At 39.1% G+C, this 20561-nt stretch overlaps 1 protein-coding gene across 2 annotated transcripts in view; it reads left to right on the top strand.

Moving 5' to 3' along the window:
- MCCC1 (methylcrotonyl-CoA carboxylase subunit 1) overlaps nt 1-20561 on the top strand; it is a 68030-nt gene that overhangs the window by 17489 nt on the left and 29980 nt on the right. For both annotated transcript variants that reach the window (XM_059064530.2, XM_059064531.2), the window contains 5 exons: nt 3178-3299; nt 3717-3864; nt 3953-4074; nt 12372-12483; nt 14038-14119. In XM_059064530.2, coding sequence (XP_058920513.1) covers nt 3178-3299; nt 3717-3864; nt 3953-4074; nt 12372-12483; nt 14038-14119 — 586 coding nt within the window. The remainder of the gene's footprint in view (nt 1-3177; nt 3300-3716; nt 3865-3952; nt 4075-12371; nt 12484-14037; nt 14120-20561) is intronic.

The raw sequence follows: 20561 nt of genomic DNA, 5'->3' as shown, positions 1-20561 counted from the left end.
GTAGAAGTGTTCTAAAACCGGATTATATTTGTAGTCCAGTTATAGCACAGTTGTATAAATTTGCTAAATTCATCAAACTGGAAATGAGTGAATGTTATGCATCGTAAAGCATACCTTTAAAAAAGCTGTTAAAAAACCAGGGAAGACTGGGATGTAGACCTGTTTTACTTTGCCTAATATAAATAGTATTTTACATTTCATGAAAAATGACTAAAATTAAACTTTGGTTTAAAAGGAGCAAAACTCCAGACTGACATCAAAATGTGATTATTTAGCATTTTATTCACTATCTAGCATTTTGCTGTTTGCTGTCACTAAGATGTGGGTTTTTCTATTCACATGAGTTTCCCAGACATCTGAAGCTTACTGCTTTTATTTTGAAATGTTCTTTGGACATAACTATTTTGATATAGGGTTGGATAAGCTTTTTATTTTTACATTCTCTTGGTTATAATTAAACATACTTAATTATTATTTTAAAAGAATAAAAATGCCCCCAGAACTTTTTTTTTTTTTTTGCGGTACGCGGGCCTCTCACTGTTGTGGCCCCTCCCATTTCGGAGCACAGGCTCCGGACGCGCAGGCCCAGCAGCCATGGCTCACAGGCCCAGCTGCTCCGCGGCACGTGGGATCCTCCCGGACCGGGGCACGAACACATGTCCCCTGCATCGGCAGGCGGATTCTCAACCACTGCGCCACCAGGGAAGCCCCAGAACTATTGAAGTTGGAGAGTTGCCTTATTCCTCACTAAACCATTGAAGCCTTTTTGCTTTCCTCTGTTTCCTTCCTTTTCACTGTCAGCATGTTTCTCTTAGCAGTCTTGCTATCATTCAGTTACTGATTTTCCTCTTCTGTGGCCTAGAAAGCCAAGTAAATAAATTTTTTAAAACTCTGAGTAAGTTGCAAGTGAGTAGGTTAAAATATGAGGGGGGGGGGGCGTCCTCTTTCACTGAAGTATATATAGACTTTAGTACTCTATGAACTTTTGTTTGCTTCTTAGCTTTTTTTCTGGAAAGGTAACATTGGCAGATAGTGACCTGAAGCTAAATGAGTTAGTATTACGCTAGGGTGCTCTTTTCAGCTTTTGGATATGTGGTTTCAGTTCTAGGCCAGCTTTATATGGAGACACTGCAAACAACCGCCCACTCTCCTTACCACTCTGAAGCCCTTTACTCCTACTTGCTGATACTACTTGGCATTTCGTGTATATTGGGCTGGCTAAAAGTGTCATTCGGTTTTTTCTGTAAGGTGGCTCTAGTAGCACTTAGTTGTCTTTAACTTCATTTGAAACAAGTTTGTTAGATTGTATGTGACAGCTGTCATATCAGCGTGCATTTAAAAAAGACTTATCAAAATTGGTGAATTTTGGGGTAGCCGTTTTAGTACTGAAGATGGAAGAAAAAAAAGCAACATTTTCGGCATATTATGCTTTATCATTTCAAGAAAGGTAAAAACGCAACTGAAACACAAAAAAAGGTTTATGCAGTGTATGGAGAAGGTGCTGTGACTGATCGAACATGTCAGAAGTGGTTTGCGAAACTTTGTGCTGGAGATTTCTCGCTGGACGATGCTCTACTGTCGGGTAGACCAGTTAGTTGATAGCGATCAAATCGAGACATTAATTGAGAACAATCAACATGATACCACGCGGGAGATAGCTGACATACTCAAAATATCCTAATCAAGCGTTGAAAATCATTTGCACCAGCTTGCTTATGTTAATCGCTTTGATGCTTGGGTTCCACATAAGTTAAGCAAAGAAAACCTTCCTGACCATATTTTCACATGTGATTCTCTACCTAAACGTAACAAAAATGTTAAGTTTTTAAAACAAATTGTGACGGGTGATGAAAAGTGGATACTGTACAATAATGTGGAACGGAAGAGATGGTGGGGCAAGTGAAATGAACCACCACCAACCGCACCAAAGGCCGGTCTTCATCCAAAGAAGGTGATGTTGTATATATGGCGGGGTTGGAAGGGAGTCCTCTGTTATGAGCTCCTTCTGGAAAACCGAACGAGTACTTCCAACAAGTACTGCTCCCAATTAGACCAACTAAAAGCAGCACTCGATGAAAAGCGTCCAGAATTAGTCAACAGAAAACGCATAATCTTTCGTCAGAATAACGCAAGACCGCATGTTTCTTTGTTGACCAGGCAAAAACTGTTACAGCTTGGTTGGCAGTTCTGATTTATCCACCATATTCACCAGACATTGCACCTTCAGATTTCCATTTATTTTAGTCTTTACAAAATTCTCTTCATGGAAAAAATTTCAGTTCCCTGGAAGACTGTAAAAGGCACCTGGAACAGTTGTTTGCTCAAAAAGAGAAAAAGTTTTGGGAAGATGGAGTTATGAAGCTGTCTGAAAAATGGCAGAAGGTAGTGGAACAAAAGGGTGAATACGTTGTTCAATGAAGTTCACGGTGAAAATGAAAAATGTGTCTTTTATTTTTACTTAAAAACCAAAGGCACTTTTTGGCCAACCCAATACTTAAAAGAATTTAAAGCAGGAACTCAAACAGGTATTTGAACACCAGTGTTCATAGTGGCATTGTTCACAATAGCCAAAAGATGGAAACAATCCACGCGTCCATCAACAGATGAATGGATGAACAAAATGTGGAATATACCTGCAGTGGATCATTATTCAGCCATAAAAAGGAACGAAATTCTGATACATAGATCAACCTTGAAAAACATCATGCTAAATAAAATAAGCCAGAGACAAATGGACAAATATTGTATGATTCCACTTTTATCAGGTATGGAAAATAGGCAGATTCATAGAGATGAAAAGTAAAATAGAGGTTATCAGGGAATGGGGAATTACTATTTAATAGGTATAGAGTTTCTTTGGGGGATGATGGATGATGGTAATGCTTGCACAACATTGTGAATGTACTTAAGGCCACTGAACAGTGGTTAAAATGGTAAATTTGATGTATGTATTACCATAATGAAAAGAAATATGGATATTTCTGGTTTGGGTAAGGCTTTAGAACTTTAGTATTAAAGTTCTAAAGAAACCTCTCTTTAGAAACATATTCTGATAGAGACCATAGTATACCTATCACCAGTATAGGCAGAGGCCTCCCCAGAGGAAGATTCCATCACCTGCATCAGAGTCTGCCAGCAGAGCACTAGAAGGTTTATCCTTTCATTTCTCCTTTCTAGGCTATCCATCCGGGATATGGTTTTCTCTCAGAAAACATGGAATTTGCCGAACTGTGTAAGCAAGAAGGAATTATTTTTATAGGTCCTCCTTCATCAGCAATTAGAGACATGGGTATAAAGAGGTATGAGTTTATACCTTTTAAATACAGCCATAGGAAGACTAATTGAAATGGCTTGTTTTAACTATAATAGACATGTTAATTATACCCTATTGTCATCATAGGCAAAAGTTATTTATTTGCCACTACAGTGAATTACAGAAAATATTCAACTAATTAGTGTTTCTAATCAATATGTTACTCAGTTTTGGGGGATTAAAAACAAGGTGGGATGAGCTACCACATGAAAACTGGATTGAGAAAACTAATAGATATTTTAACATTTGTATTAATATTTGTTGTCTCAGACTATAGTCCTTTTACCTATGGAATGTTTTATTTTTAAAGTTCCATTATATTTTATAGACTAGGAAGTATTTGTGTTTCTCTTGTATGAAATAATTCATAGATTTGGGGCATCTTGGTTTTTTTATTCTAAAGCACAGCCAAATCCATCATGGCTGCTGCTGGAGTGCCTGTTGTGGAAGGTTATCACGGTGAGGACCAATCAGACCAATGCCTGAAAGAGCATGCTAGGAGAATCGGTTACCCCGTCATGATTAAAGCCATCCGTGGTGGAGGAGGAAAAGTAAGATTGTGCATGTTCGTGTTTTCCATTTTGGGCTAGTCTAATTTGTTTTACTTACGTTGTAGTCGTAACTATCTTTCCATCTTAGGGTATGAGGGTCATTAGATCTGAAAAAGAATTTCAAGACCAGTTAGAATCAGCGCGGAGAGAAGCTAAGAAGTCTTTCAATGATGATGCGATGCTTATTGAGAAGTTTGTGGACACACCAAGGTGGGTTCAGCTTTTTTTTCTGACTCAAAATTTGTTTAATTAATTTATTTATTTATTTTAGGCTGCGTTGGGTCTGCGTTGCTGTGCATGGGCTTTCTCTAGTTGCAGCGAGTGGGGGCTACTCTTCGTTGTGGTGCGCGGGCTTCTCATTGCAGTGGCCTCTCTTGTTGCAGAGCACGGGCTCTAGGCGCCCGAGCTTCAGTAGTTGTGGCACGTGGGCTCAGTAGTTGTGGCTCGTGGGCTCCAGAGCTCAGGCTCAGTAGTTGTGGCGCACGGGCGTAGTTGCTCTGCAGCATGTGAGATCTTACCGGACCAGCAATCGAACCCGTGTCCCTGCACTGGCAGGCAGATTCTTAACCACTGCGCCACCAGGGAAGTCCTCAATTCATTTCTTGATGATGGAATTTAGAGTCTTTTCAAAATAAAAAAAAAGTTCTTGTAAGAAACTAAGCTTTATCTTACAGATAAAGCATCATTTGAGATGCTCAGAAAATGGTAATAGTTAGCCAAATTGAATTGTAAGTGATATATTAACAAATATACGAATAGGTCACCCTTATATCGCACTTAACCATGTGCCAGGTTCTAAGTATTTTACATATACTAAGTAATAATCTTGCTATCCTTCTATTTCTAGTCTAACTCCTGCAACAATCCCATTAGGTGGACCCTGTTCCCATTTTTCAGGTGAAAATACTGAGCAACAGAGTGGTCATCTGACTTGCCTGAGGTCTCCCAGCTGGGAAGTGGTGAAGCTGGGATTTGAATCCAGGCAGTTTAACTCCAGAATTCACACTCTAAGTAACCACACCGAACTGCTTCTCTGGGTACCACTATAGCAGATACTATGTGGATTTCTAATTTATTTTATTATCAGGAATTTTATTTTCATGTGTATTGCTTAAAATAAGATATTGATTATAAAAGCTTCTTATTTCATAGATTTTGTGTTAAATACACACACACACACACACACACACACACACACACACACACACACACACACACACACCTGTAAGTCAAGTGACTTTATAGAGAAAAATTCATTTGGGGACCATGACCAGAGAGAGAGATTTACCTTGAAGGTAATGAACTAAAGCTTCAGGCCCTTCTTTTGCATGAACCTCTTTGAAGATCCTGTACCAAATTTTGTACTCCATTTAAAGTGGGCTCCCAAATTGTTTTTGTTTCAAGCCCTACAAAACTTAGAACTGTCCCTGAGCATGGCACAGTAATTAAATTCATTTAGAATGTGATAGTTAAAAAAAACAAAAAAGTCAGTCTCAAAATAGGCCAGTTGATTAGGAGAGCACAACGTATGCCACCTATTAGTGGGAAATAAGGCAAAAATGGAGGAAGTTCTAAGGTAAATTGAAGGTTCCTTTCCACAGTATCTTTCAGAAAAGGATAGGCTAACTATTCACATTGGCATACTCTTGAGTTAAAATTGTCGTGGAGACATCAGCTAACTATTTCAGTGACTGTAACTCAATGCCTGCAACATTTTTAAAGATGTAGATTCTTTACTTGTGAAATGTTAGCTAAATATTACCTCACATTGTAATTTATACTCTCAATACCTGGGAAGCTCCTGGGAATCAAGGACCTGGTAGTTTCTTTCTTTTTATTTTCCCATATATATTACCTGGCATTATTTTCTTCATGATAGGCATCAGTAATATTTTTTAAAATATATAAACAATATGAATACATTACAAACTTGGAAAATACAAGAGATGGAAAACAAAGTCAGTCATAAGCTCATTCTCCTAATATAAGTATTAACAATTCTACATATTACTCTTCTGTGTTTTCTAGTAATAACATTTCAATATCATGATAATCACTATTTTATATTCTGCTAAATAATTATCTGTTGAGTTAATGGAGTACCAGAAGATTGTTAAGGTGGTGCTGATAACTGAGAAAAGTAGAAATCAAGATGTATTATATAATAAATCTGATCAGAACTGTTGAGCTTATCTGAAAGGTTGGGATAGATAACAGTCTTCAAAGTGTGCTATTTTAGAGAATTAAAAAGAAATCAGATTCCTTCCTCACTTCATATTCAGTGCACATTCTAGAGAGATTAAAAATGTGGGAGGGTATCATGATCCCTGTTACAGATGGAGAAGCAGGGCCAGAAGGTGAAGTATCGACCAGTTCTCAGAGTCACATCTGCCTGCCGATGCCTGTCTGGCTGCTCCAGGGCCTCCAGTAACCTTGTATAGCACCTTCATGAGCAGAAGACTCAGATCCAGCTCCTGACCTAACACACACATGAACCATGAGACCAGGACCCATTTCCCAGGCATGTGACCTGGGCAGTTGCACAGGGCCCTGAGCTCAGAAGGGTCCATATTTGGTTTAATACCATGGAGGCATCTTAAAATTCTTAATAACATTTTAAAAGGGGCTCTGCATTTTCATTTTGCAGTGGATCCATAAATTATGTAATGGGTCCTGCATGTGACTTTGGACGAGAAAAGGAACAGATGAGATGAGGAAATCTGGCTGGGGTAGCCACAGAGGAAGCAGAGGCCAGGGGTTGTGAGGACCCTCGGTTCTCAGCGGATCCCTCCTTCCCCTGCTTGGAAAGGAAACAATGGCTTCTGCTTAAGAGGCTTCACCTCCCCAGCCTTTTGGGTCAAGCAGATTATGCATATGAGTCATATCATATGATGTTTGTCTTTCTCTGTCTGACTTCACTTAGTATGATGGTCTCTGGTTTCATCCATGTTGCTGCAGATGGCAGTTTTGTTCTTTTTGGTGGCTGAGTGATATTCCATTGATAAATGTACTGCATCTTCTTTGTCCATTCGTCTGTTGATGGACATTTGGGTTGCTTCCATGTCCTGGCTATTGTAAACAGCACTACAGTGAACACTGGGGTGCATGTATCCTTTTGAACCATGTTTTTCTCTGGATATATGCCCAAGAGTGGGATTGCTGGATCGTATGGTAGCTCTATTTTTAGCTTCCTAGGGAGCCTCCATGCTGTTCTCCATAGTGGTTGTGCCAGTTTACATTCCCACCAACAGTGCGGGAGGGCTCCATTTCCTCCACACCTTCTCTAGCAGTTACTGTTTGTGGATATTTTTGATGATGGCCATTCTGACCAGGGTGAGGTCATGCCTCATTGTAGTTTTCATTTGCATTTCTCAATTGCACTGTTTTTATGTGAAAAAGGAATAGGACTTTTTTTTTTTTTTAACCTTTGGGTAGAAACTATAGGGAAGTCTATAGATCTTTGTAACACAGCAGGTGAGGGAAAGTTTTGCGAAGGTTTTTAAAGACAGTTGAGAGGGGGGGAGATGTTTCCAGAGGGTTGTGGAGTCTCCTCTGGGCTGAACCCTGGCAGCCACGCAGGCCACTCCTGCTCTGTCCAGTGGAAGACTGGCTACTGCACGTCTCTTCATCTTACTGATAAAACTTCTAGGAGGCAAATATTTGTCAAAGCCAATGCCATGGGGCTTCCCTGGTGGCGCAGTGGTGAAGAATCTGCTTGCCATTGCATGAGACACGGGTTCAAGCCCTGGTCCAGGAAGATCCCACATGCCACAGAACAACTAAGCCCGTGTGCCACAACTACTGAGCCTGCGCTCTAGAGCCCACGAGCCACAACTACTGAACCCATGTGCCACAACTACTGAAGCCCTCATACCCAGAGCCTGTGCTCCTCAACAAGAGAAGCCACCACAATGAGAAGCCCACGCACCTCAGCGAAGGGTAGCCCTTGCTCGCCACAACTAGAGAAAAGCCCACGCACAGCAACGAAGACCCAACGCAGCCAATAAACAAACAAACAAATAAATAAATAAATAAAATCTATTTTAAAAACTGTGAATAGGAAAATAAAAACTTTAGAACTCTTAGAAAATATCAAGGCATTCCTACTAGAAACCAGCTGCATCTGTCTATCTAGCCAGACCCCAGCAGTGGCTGAATTGGAATGACTGGGATTTGATGTACTTCTTGGTTCTCAGACACTGTGCTCCAGAATCTCTAAGTTAGACAAAGCAACACAGAGAAGGATCATCAAAAAAAGAAAAATAACAAGAGTGATTTGACAACTGCAGAAATCCTAACAGAACACACATCCTCAATGAGCTTCCCTTGTAAACAACCAAAGGAAAAGTGTTTCCAACTTCTGAGAAGTCAGAAAAGAGCTATGTTGTGCTCCTGGTGTGGCCCCCATATGTTCACTTCAGAACCTAGAGTTCCTGCTCTAGTGCCTCCTTCCCTGGAGCAGCTAAAGGATAAGGGAGAGTCAGTGGATGTGGTAAAGTTTTATAATTGGAATTTGAAAAACAAACAGCTCAGCTCCAACATGCAAAGAGCATAAAGTTGTTACTCACACCCATAAAGCAAGTAGAAATCTGAACAAAATAAAAATCAATGAATTTTAGACCCATCAGAGAACTGAGGCCACAAGGCAAACCACCACCCTGAAATCTGAGCAGGCAAGTGAAGACAGCACATCACAGCCAAGATCAGCTAACCTGGAGCAGACGCTGTGGGAGCCATAAACTGATAGGGACACTTAAATGGGAATTTTGACAAATTACTAGAGGCTGCGTGTGGACTAGCTTGATGGTGAGGGCCCAGTGTTAGGGGGAACCCCAAATTTTCATAGGTTTTTCCTCCAGGGACACCACCAAGTTCTCAAAGTGAAAATCCAAGAAAAATTCCTTCACATTTTGGGGCAGGAAGAGGAAAAAAGAAACCATTCTGAAATAGGCCCAGAGCTGTCTGTTCTCCCTACCAAAGGCCAGCACTCTAAGGGAAACTTTGCCAGAGCCTTTTCTGTCCCGGGGGAAGGGCAGTTAGCCAACTCTAGTCTTCCTGTTTCACGTAAGGGAAGGGAAAAAAAAAAAAAAAGCTAAGAAACACTTCTGAGGCACACAGGGACACAGACCCACCGAAAGACTGAGATTTAATCCTAAAATTATATAATGCTTTCCCTCGCCCACACCCTACTGCCATGTCACCAGGGCTCCTGTATAATAACCAGGTTACAACCGAAAGAGCTACAAGACACAGACTCTGATTAAGGAGTTCTTAGGGAAACCCGAAGACAAAAGGAGAAAAAACAAAACAAGGACACTAGAGGGAACTGAAGCCTCTGGCACTTGTAGCTACTGCCGACATTAAACACAGCCTGCCTCCTAGCCAGGCTAACATTAAATCTCACATGAAAGTTCATCTCAGTTCCTGTTCTGTGACATATTATGCCTGGCATTTAACCAAAAAAAATTACAGGGCGTGCTAAAAGACAAGAAAAGCATGGTCTGAAGAGAAAAAGCAAGCATCAGAACCGGACTGAAATATGACACAAATTTTGGAATTATCAGATTTAGAATTTAAAGTAACTAATATGTTAGGGGCCCTAATGGAGCAGTAGGTGACATGCAAGAACATGTGGGTAATGTAAGCAGAGAGATGGAAACTCTAAGAAAAAAAATCAAAAGAAAATGCCAGGAATCAAAAACATTGTAACAGAAATGAGAATGCATTTGATGGAATCAGGTTAGACTGGACACAGCTGAGAAAAGAAACAGTGACCTTGAACTTATGTCAGTGGAAACTTCCCAAATTGAAATGCAAAGAGAAATAATGAAAACAAACAAACAGAACATAATGTCTGAGAATTGTGGGACAGTTTTAAAAGGTGTAATATATGCATCATTTGAATACTACAAGGAGAAGAAAGAAAGAGGCAGGAGAAATATTTGAAGTAATAATGGCCAAGATATTTCCAAAATTAATGACATACACCAAACTATAGAACCAAGAAGTTCAGGGTATACCAAAAGCAGGATAAATGTCAAAAATTTTTTGAATCATATTAAAACCACAGGAAACCAAAGACCAAAAAAGTCTTGAAAAAAGCTGCAAGGGAAAAACACCTTATCTATAGAGGAGCAAGGATAAGAAATACATCAGACATAGCTAGTAGGAAGCAGCCACATAGCACAGGGAGATCAGCTCAGTGCTTTGTGACCACCTAGAGAGGTGGGATAGGGAGGGTGGGACAGAGAAGCAAGAGGGAGGAGATATGGGGATATATGTATATGTACAGCTGATTCACTTTGTTGTACAGCAGAAACCTACACACCACTGTAAAGCAATTATACTCCAATAAAGATGTTAAAAAATAAAATAGTGGGTCGTGAACAAATTTTAAGAAAAAAGAAATACATCAGACTTAAGAATAGAGTGGACTGTTGAAATAAACACTGCATATTTTCAAGAAAAAGAAAGAATAGAGTGGAGTAAAATATTTATAACGGGTTGAAAGAAAAATAATCAACCTATAAGTTCTATGTCCAGTGAAATTATCCTTCACACTTGAAGGAGAAATAAGGACTTCTTCAGACAAGCAAAAATTGAGGGAATTTGTCACTGGTAGACTTGCTTTGCAAGAAATGGTTAAGTTCTTCAGGGAGAAGGAAAATGATGCAGGTCAGAAACTTGGATCTCTTTAAAGAAAGAAAGAGCTATAGAGAAAGAATAAATAAAGGCAAAATAAAATCTCTTGGTTTTTTTATTCTTAATCTCACAGATAAGTTTATTCAAAATAATAATAGCAAGAATGTGTTTGGTGTTAGTAGCTTAAGGGTAAATAAAAATAGGAAGAAAGATCAAGGAAGCACATCCAAAAGGAAGAAATCAGCTCCTGTTATTTTGTCAGGAGAATATGTTGGACAAGTTGGGAAATTTTTAAATGGAACATTCAGTAGAAATGATATATCAAGAAAAATAATTCTTCCAAGCGGTTTAATGAAGTGTTTCATGAGGTAAACAGAAAGGAAGAGAAATGAGCCACTGTGCTGAAATAGTACATTTATAAGACTTTCTGCATTTTTAAAAAATTTCTTCTATGTTTGACAATTTTTATTTTAAAAACTCAACAGAAAAAAATGTTTGCTGGTCACTTATTTCTGTATTATGGTGGTAAATGTGTGAGGTGAACTACAGTGTGAACATATCAAAATGAATCTCCTGAGAAGAATGCTTTCATGTTCACCAAATGGTCTGTGTTACCCTTATTTTCTTAAGTGTTACATGCATTTACTCTTTTTCTCTTTTTTAAAAAAATTAAGTGATTTATTTATTTATTTTTGGCTGTGTTGGGTCTTCGTTGCTGCACACGGCTTTTCTCTAGTTGCAGTGAGCAGGCTTCTCATTGTGGTGGCTTCTCTTGTGGAGCACGGGCTCTAGGCACTCGGGCTTCAGTAATTGTGGCGTGAGGACTCAGTAGTTGTGGCACACAGGCTTAGTTGCTCCGCGGCATGTAGGATCTTCCCGGAACAGGGCTTGAACCCATGTCCCCTGCATTGACAGGCGGATTCTTATCTTAACCACTGCGCCACCAGGGAAGTCCTGCATTTACTCTTAATATGATTTCTGATAATTTTACTATTTTACACTCAACATTAAAGTTCCTTATTTTGTTTTTTATGATTTAATGTTATTTTATATGTGTGTGTGTCGGGGGGGGGGGGTACGCAGGCCTCTCACTGTTGTGGCCTCTCCCGTTGCGGAGCACAGGCTCCGGACGCGCAGGCTCAGTGGCCATGGCTCACGGGCCCAGCCGCTCCGCAGTATGTGGGATCTTCCCGGACTGGGGCACGAACCCACGTCCCCTGCATCGGCAGGCGGATTCTCAACCACTGCGCCACCAGGGAAGCCCAGTATATTCTTAAAAAACAAATGATCCACATAAATTTATTTCTTAACCTTTCTATGAATGAGCCATTATGATTTCCAGTCTGCCTTAGTTTTTAAAGTCTGACTGTAAGAGTTGCTTTTTTTTCGTTTTTTTACGGGACGCAGGCCTCTCACTGTTGTGGCCTCTCCCATTGCAGAGCACAGGCTCCGGACGCGCAGGCTCAGCAGCCATGGCTCACGGGCCTAGCCGCTCCACGGCATGTGGGATCTTCCCAGACAGGGGCACGAACCCATGTCCCCTGCATAGGCAGGTGGACTCTCAACCACTGTGCCACCAGGGAAGCCCAGAGTTGCTTTTTTAAAATCCCCTGATCATAAAAATATGTTTTCATTGACTTTTTGAGGATACATGAATTGTGACTATAACTTGTAATTTTGATGTATTCAGATTTATCAGTCTTTTCCTTGGCAGTTTATACTTGTGATTTGCCCCTACTGTGAGGTCATAAATATGGTCTCCAGTGTTTTCTGTCTTTTCTTGTTTCTTACTCATTTCATATATATAATTTTTTTCTTGAATGTTCAACCTACAAATGGAAACTTCTCATTGGGTTTTTAAATAGGCATGTGGAAGTCCAGGTGTTTGGTGACCACCATGGCAATGCTGTGTACTTGTTTGAAAGAGACTGTAGTGTACAGAGGAGACATCAGAAGATCATTGAGGAGGCCCCAGGGGTAAGGATCTTGTAAAGAAATTTGTCAACTTCTCTGTATTGTAAATCTCTGTCACTGACTTTTGGGTCAGAAATCTGTGAAGCTAGTATTCCCCCAAAGTCCTGCTGAACAACCATTCCCCAGTAGTAATACAGCCTCACTGCAGTGTTGGGGATGAGGAAGGATTGATATTCTGGGGCTACCATACTGAGGGCACACTAAGACCAGGATCCTTCTGGATGGTATCTGGGAAAATCTTCTCTGATCCAAGTAGTATCTGACTTACAGTGAACAGCTACCGTTTCCATGCAGATTTTAAATTGTAATTAGCATGTTTGAGGAATGGAATGGTCTTGTTAATTGAATGTATTTTTTATGAAGAACATTCTTTTAACTGGTGTTTCAGACGTTCCTAAAATATATTAATCATCTTCCCAACTTAAAGGTTATGTTGTATAGAGGAGAGATTTGGATTTGCTCTTATTTGGCTACTTTTGCCCCCTCATAATTGTTTACATCTGAGTCTACCTCTTGATTGACTCAGGTTGTCACCCGGGTCAAGGCCTACTCCTAGGATTACCTATTTTCAGATTTACATTTCTTTGGAATCTGCTACTGCCGTAGGCCTCTTGTCCAAAGTTATATGCATGTTTTTTTCAATATGTATTTCTAAAAGGTCAGAGATCTAAGGTTTCTGATTAATCAGTTATTCTCATACTGTATTCAAAATTTAATTTCTGTTGCAGAGTATATTATACTGTCTGAAGTAAATGTCAACAATAATTTCAATAAAGCCTTATTTTCAAGCAGTGATTGCTTAAATAAAAATCTGTAGAGCACCATTTAACAATGTTAAAAGGCTTTGCCTACTTATTGGTATACATTTTATGAACCTTTTTTTTTTTGGCTGCGCCATACACAGCACGCGGGATCTTATTTCCCTGCGCCCCCTGCAGTGGAAGTGCGAAATCTTAACCACTGGACCACCAGGGAAGTCCCTGAACCTTTCTTATTAACTTGCAATCTCAACGTTTACCATTATTCCAAGATAATTATTGGGCATGTGACCCAGATTGCTTTATCATCTTGAAACAAATAGAGATCATTCAAAGTTTTGGTATTGATATATGTAATTTTAAGTGGACATATGATCATGAAAGTTGTTTTGAGGAATTCTGTGGCAGTCCAGTGGTTAGGACTAAGTGCTTTCACTGTTGTGGGCCTGGGATCCATCCCTGGTTGGGGATCTAAGATCCTGCAAGACGCACGGCACGGCCAAAAAAAAAGAAAAGAAAGGATAGTTATTTTGTAGGTACAAGGGACAGATATGTCATTATGCTAAGTAATATCTGCAATTCATAGAAATTACTAACAGAATCATTAAACTTTGGTATAGGGACAGTTGAACTGTGGTATAAGACGGTATTTCATGATGAAATGTATAACATTAGATATTTATCCTTATTATCTCTTTAATGCAATATTTGATACATACAAATGTACTATTGAATCTTAATGGAAACTTCTAGTAGAACAAAGTACTAACGGAAATTTATTTCAAATATTTTTTCATAGCCTGGTATTAAACCTGAAGTAAGGAAAAAGCTCGGAGAAGCTGCAGTCAGAGCTGCTAAAGCTGTAAATTATGTTGGCGCAGGTATGTCAAGATTGTCTTCTAACAGAGGAGGAGGAAAATTCATTTGTGGTTTTTGTTTGTTTGTTTGTTTGGGGTTTTTTTTTTTTGCAGTATGTGGGCCTCTCACTGTTGTGGCCTCTCCCGTTGCGGAACACAGGCTCCGGACATGCAGGCTCAGTGGCCATGGCTCACGGGCCCAGCCGCTCCGCGGCATGTGGGATTCCCCTGGACCGGGGCACGAACCTGTATCCCCTGCATCGGCAGGCGGACTCTCAACCACTGCACCACCAGGGAAGCCCTCATTTGTGTTTTGAAAGGCAAACGAAACATACAGCTTTGAAATCATTGGCTTTCAAACTTTTTTGACTATATCCACATTAAGAAGTACATTTTACGTTGAGAACCAGTATGTAAACGTGTTTATATTTATATATATGTATATTGGGGGGAAAAAGTCACTAAACAGTACTTAGCCTAATTCTGTATAATGCTATTTGATATTTTCTATCCTATTTTGAAATAAAATCACTAAAATGATTTTTTTGCATTTTTCAAAATTAGTAAACTTAAATGTTTTAGAGCAGTTTTAGGTTCACAGCACAATTGAGCAGCAAGTTCAAAGAGTTCCCACACCCCGTCTCCCCCTAACACAGCCTCCCCCACTGTCGACATCCTGCACCAGAGCAGTGCTTTTGTTACAACTGATGAACCTACATCGACACATCATTATCACCCAGAGTCCATAGTTTACATTAGGGTTCGCTCTTGATGTTGTATATTCTATGAGTTTGGAGAAATATATAATGACATGTGTCCAACATGTATCCACCATTGTAATATCTTACAGAATAGTCTCAGTGCCCTAAATATGCTCTTCATTCCTCCCTGCCTCCAACTCCTGACAACCACTGATCTTTTTATTGCTTCTATAGTTTTGTCTTTTCTAAAATGTTACATAGTTGGAATCATACAGTATGTAGCCTCTTCAGGATGGCTTCTTTCACTTAGTAATATGTATTTAAGTTTTCTCCATATCTTTTCATGGCTTGATAGCTCATTTTTGTTTAGTGTTGAATAATATTCCATTGTCTGGATGTACCACAGTTTACTTATCTTCTGACCTACTGAGGGACATCCAAGTTTGGTAATTATAAATAAAGCTACTGTAAACATCTGTGTACAGGGTTTTGTGTAGACAAAGAAGCTGTAGACAGCTTCAATTCATTTGGGTAAATACCAAGAAGTATGATTGCTGGATCACATGGTAAGAGTATGCTTAGTTTTGTAAGAAACTGCCAAAGTGTTCCAAAGTGGCTGTACCATTTTGCATTTCCACCAGCAGAGTATGAGAGTTCCTGTTGCTCCACATCCTCACCAGCATTTGGTATTGTCAGTGTTCCAGATTATGACTATTCTAATATGTGTGTAGTGGTATCTCAGTGTTTTAATTTGCATTTTCCTGCTAACATATGATATGGAGCATCTTCTCATATGCTTACTTGCCATCTGTATGTCTTTGGTGAGGTGTCTCTTCAGGTCTTTTGCCCATTTTTTAAAAAAATTTATTTATTTATTTATTTATTTTTGGCTGTGTTGGGTCTTCCTTTCTGTGCGAGGGCTTTCTCTAGTTGTGGTGAGCGGGGGCCACTCTTCATCGCGGTGCGCGGGCCTCTCACTGTCGCGGCCTCTCTTGTTGCGGAGCACAGGCTCCACATGCGCAGACTCAGTAGTTGTGGCTCACGGGCCTAGTTGCTCTGCGGCATGTGGGATCTTCCCAGACCAGTGCTCCAACCCATGTCCCCTGCATTGGCAGGCAGATTCTCAACCACTGCACCACCAGGGAAGCCCTGCCCATTTTTTAATTGGGTTGTTTGCTTTCTTATTGTTGAGCTTTAAGGGTTCTTTATATATTAGATAACAGTCCTTCATCAGATGTACCTTTTGCAAATATTTTCTCTCAGTCTGTGGCTAGTTTTTGCATTCTGTTGACATTGTCTTTCGCCAAGCAGAAGTTTTTAATTTTAGTGAAGTCCAGTTTATCAATTATTTTTTTCATGGATCATGCCTTTGCTGTTGTATCTGAAAGGACATAACCATGCTCAAGGTCAACTAGGTTTTTTCCTGTGTTGTCTTCTAGGAGTTTTATGGTTTTGTGTTTTACATTTAGGTCTTTGAACCATTTTGAGTTAATTTTTGTAAGGTCTGTGTTGAGATTCTTTTTTTTTTTTTTTTCGCATGTAGTTGCCCAGTTGTTCCAGCACCGTTCTTGAAAAGACTTTTTTCTCCATTGTATTGCCTTTTCTCCTTTGTCAAAGATCAGTTGTCTATATTTATGTGGGTCTATTTCTGAACTGTCTATTCTGTTCCACTGATCTATTCGTTCTGTCACCAGTACTTCACTGTTTTGATTACTGTAGCTTTATAGTAAGTCTTGAGTTCAGATAGTGTCAGTCTTCCCATTTTGTCATTTTGTCAGACTGAGCTGGTTATTCGGGTCTCTTGCCTCTCTATAACCGTTAGAATCAGTTTTTTGATATCCACAAAATAACTTGCTGGGATTTTGATTGGGGTTGCATTGACTATATAACAAGTTGGGAAGAACTGACGTCTTGACAATGTTGAGTGTTCCTACCCATGAACATGGAATATTTCTCCATTTATTTAATTCTTCTGGGCTTCCCTGGTGGCGCAGTGGTTGAGAGTCCACCTGCAGATGCAAGGGACGCGGGTTCGTGCCCCGGTCCGGGAAGATCCCACGTGCCGCGGAGCGGCTGGGCCTGTGAGCCATGGCCTCTGAGCCTGCGCGTCCGGAGCCTGTGCTCCGCAACGGGAGAGGCCACAACAGTGAGAGACCCGTGTATCACAAAAAATAAAAATAAAAAATAAAAAAAATAATTCTTCTTTGACTTCTTTTACCAGAATTTTATAGTTTCCTCATATAGATCTTATACATATTCTGTTAGATTTATACCTGTTTCATGGGGGAGGGTGCTAATGTAAATACTATTGTGTTTTTAATTTCAAATTCAACTTGTTTGCTGGTATGTTGGAAAACAATTGACTTTTGTATATTAACCTTGTATCCTGCAACTATGATATGGTCACTTATTAGTTCCAGGAGGTTTTTTGGTCAACTTTTTTGAATTTTTTATAAAGATGATCAAGTCATCTGTGAACAGTCAGTTTTATTTCTTCTTTCCCAATCTATATACCATTTATTTCCTTTTCTTGTCTTATTAGGACAAGATAGGACTTCTGGTATCATGTTGAAAAGGAGTGGTGAGAGTGGACATCCTTGCCTTATTTCTGATCTTAGTGGGAAGGCTTCTATTTTCTCACCATTAAGTATGATGGTAGCTGTAGGTTTTTGTAAATCTTCTTTATCAAATTGAGGAAGTTCCCCTCTGTTCCTAGTTTGTTGAGAGTTTTTATTATAATTGGGTACTAGATTTCATCAAATGCTTTTTCTGCATTTATTGATATGATCACATGGTTTTTCTTTAGCCTGTTGATGTGATAGATTACATTAATTGATTTTCTAATGTTGAACCAGCCTTGCATACCTGGGATAAATCCTACCTGGTCATGGTGGGATTTTTATACATTGTTGGATTTAATTTGCTAATATTTTCTTGAGGATTACTTCATCAGTGTTCTTAAGAGATATTGGCCTGTAGTTTTCTTGTAACGTCTTTGGTTTTGGTATTAAGGTAATGCTGGCCTCATAGAATGAGTTAGGAAAAATTCTGTCTTCTGGAAGAGATTGTAGAAAACTGGTATAAATTCTGCCTTCAGTGTTGGTAGAATTTACCAGTGAACCAATCTGGGCCTGCTGCTTTCTGTCTTGAAGGTTATTAATGATTGTTTCAATTTCTTTAATAGATATAGGCCTATTTAAATTGTCTGTTTTTTGCTTGTGTGAGTTTTGGCAGATTGTGTCTTTCAAGGAATTGGCCCATTTCATCTAGGTTATTAAATTTGTGAACATAATGTTGTTAGTAATATTTCTTTATTATCCTTTTAATGTTCATAAGGTCTGTAGTGATGTTCCTTCCTTCATGTCTGATATTAGTAATTTCTGTCCTCTTTTTATCTTAGGTAGCCTGTCTAGAGTCTTATCACTTTTATTGATCTTTTCAAAGAACCAGCTTTTGGTTTTGTTGATTTTTTTTTCTATTTTCTGTCTTCAGTTTCATGAATTTCTACTCTATTATTTCTTTTCTTCTGTTTACCTTGGAATTAATTTGCTTTTCCTTTTTTAGTTTCCTAAAATGGAAGCTTAGATTAATTTTAGATCTTTCTTCTCTTCAAATATATGCATTCAGTGCTATAATTTGCCATCTAAGTACTGCTTTCTGTGCATCTCACAAATTTTGAAAAGTTGTATCCTCATTTTCATGTAGTTTAAACAATTTTTAGATGTCTTTTGAGATTTCTTCTTTGACACATGTGTTATTTAGTAGTGTGTTGTTTAATCTGCAAGTATTTGGGGATTTTTTTCCAGCTGTCTTTCTATTATGATTTCTAGTTCAATTTATTGATTTTTAGTTTAATTGTGGTCTGAGAGCAGACATTATATGTTATCTGTTCTTTTAAATTTGTCAAGATCTTTTTTTATGGCCCTGAATGTGGTCTGTCATGGTGATTGTTCCATGCAAGTATGACAATATGTAATCTGCTGTTGTTGGATGAATTAGTCTATAGGTGTCAATTATTCCATTTTATTGACTGTGCTGTTGAGTTCATCTATGTCCTTGCTAATATTCTGCCTGCTGGGTTTATCCATTTCTAATAGAGGGGTATTAAAGTCTCCAATTGATTAGTGGATTCATCTATTTATTCTTGCAGTTCTCAGTTTTTACCTGATGTATTTTGACACCCTGTTTTCAGATGCGTAAACATTAAAGATTTTTACGTCTTGGATTATTGACCCTATTTCATTTCCTTTTGTATGAAGAACTTCTTTTAACATTACTTGCAGGGCAAGTCTACTGCCAATAAATTATCTCAATTTTTGTTTATCTAAGATAGTCTTTATTTCTCCTTCACTTTTGAAGGATAACTTAATAAGGTACAAAATTCTAGGTTGATGGGGTTTTTTTATACTTGGCTGACTTCCTTTATAGATTTTTGAAAATTATTTATTTATTTTTGGCTGCATTGGGTCTTCGTTTCTGCGCATGGGCTTTCTCTAGTTGTGGCGAGCGGAGGCTACTCTTCATTGCTGTGCGTGGGCTTCTCACTGTGGTGGCTTCTCATTGCGGAGCACGGGCTCTAAGCACGCAGGCTTCAGTAGTTGTGGCTTGCGGGCTCTAGAGTGCAGGCTCAATAGTTGTGGCACATGGGCTTAGTTGCTCTGCGGCATGTGGGATCTTCCCGGACCAGGGCTTGAACCTGTGTCCCCTGCATTGGCAGGTGGATTCTTAACCACTGTGCCACCAGGGAAGCCCTTGATGATTTTTTTAGACAACACTTTATTCACTCTGCTGTTCTTGGTTGCATGGTTTCTGAGGAGAAGTCAGATGTAATTCTTATCTTTTCTCCTTTATAAGTAAGTTGTGTTTTTTTTCCTTGGGTTCTTTCAGGATTTTTGATTTTCTGTACTTTGAAAATGATATTTTAGGTATAGTTTGCCTAGGTGTAGTTTTTCTGGCATTTATCCTGCTTTGTGTTCTCTGACCTACCTGGATCAGTGATTCAGTGTCCAACATTAATTTTTAGTCATTATTGCTTCAGATACTGCTTTTGTTCCTTTCTTTACTTATCTTATGGTATTCCCATTATGCATATGTTACACCTTTTCTAGTTCTCCACAGTTCTTGGATATTCTGTTCTGTTTTTTTCAGTCTTTTTTCTCTTTGATTTTAATTTTGGAAGTTTCTGTTGTCATATCCTCAAGCTCAGAGATTCTTTGCTTGGCTGTGTACAATCTACTGATAAGTCCATCAAATGCATTCTTCATTTCTCTTATGGCATGTTTGATCTTTAGAATTTTTTTCTTTCTTTCTTAAAATTTCCATGTCTACTTATATTTAAGTGGTCTTACATGTTGTGTACTTTTTCCATTAAAACCCTTAACATATTAATTAAAGGGTTTTAAAGTTCTTGTTCTGATAATTCTATCAGATAATTATGATAATTATAATTCTATCATATCTGAGTCTGGTTACGATGCTTTTTCAGTCTCTCTAAACTGTGTTTTTTGCCTCTTAGGATGCCATATAATTTGTTCTTTCTAGCCAGACGTTGATGTACCAGGTAAAAGGAACTATGGTAAATAGGTCTTTAGTAGTGTAGTGGTTAGGTACAGGGAAGGTGAAATGTTCTATAGACCTGTGATTCAGTCTAAGTCTTTTTTTTTTTTTTTTTTTTGTGGTATGTGGGCCTCTCACTGTTGTGGCCTTTCCCATTGCGGAGCACAGGCTCTGGACGCGCAGGCTCAGCGGCCATGGCTCACGGGCCC

This window comes from Kogia breviceps, chromosome 5 (assembly GCF_026419965.1).
Source record: "Kogia breviceps isolate mKogBre1 chromosome 5, mKogBre1 haplotype 1, whole genome shotgun sequence".
In the NCBI taxonomy this organism is placed as follows: domain Eukaryota; kingdom Metazoa; phylum Chordata; class Mammalia; order Artiodactyla; family Physeteridae; genus Kogia; species Kogia breviceps.
This window is presented reverse-complemented; position numbering and strand designations above follow the sequence as displayed.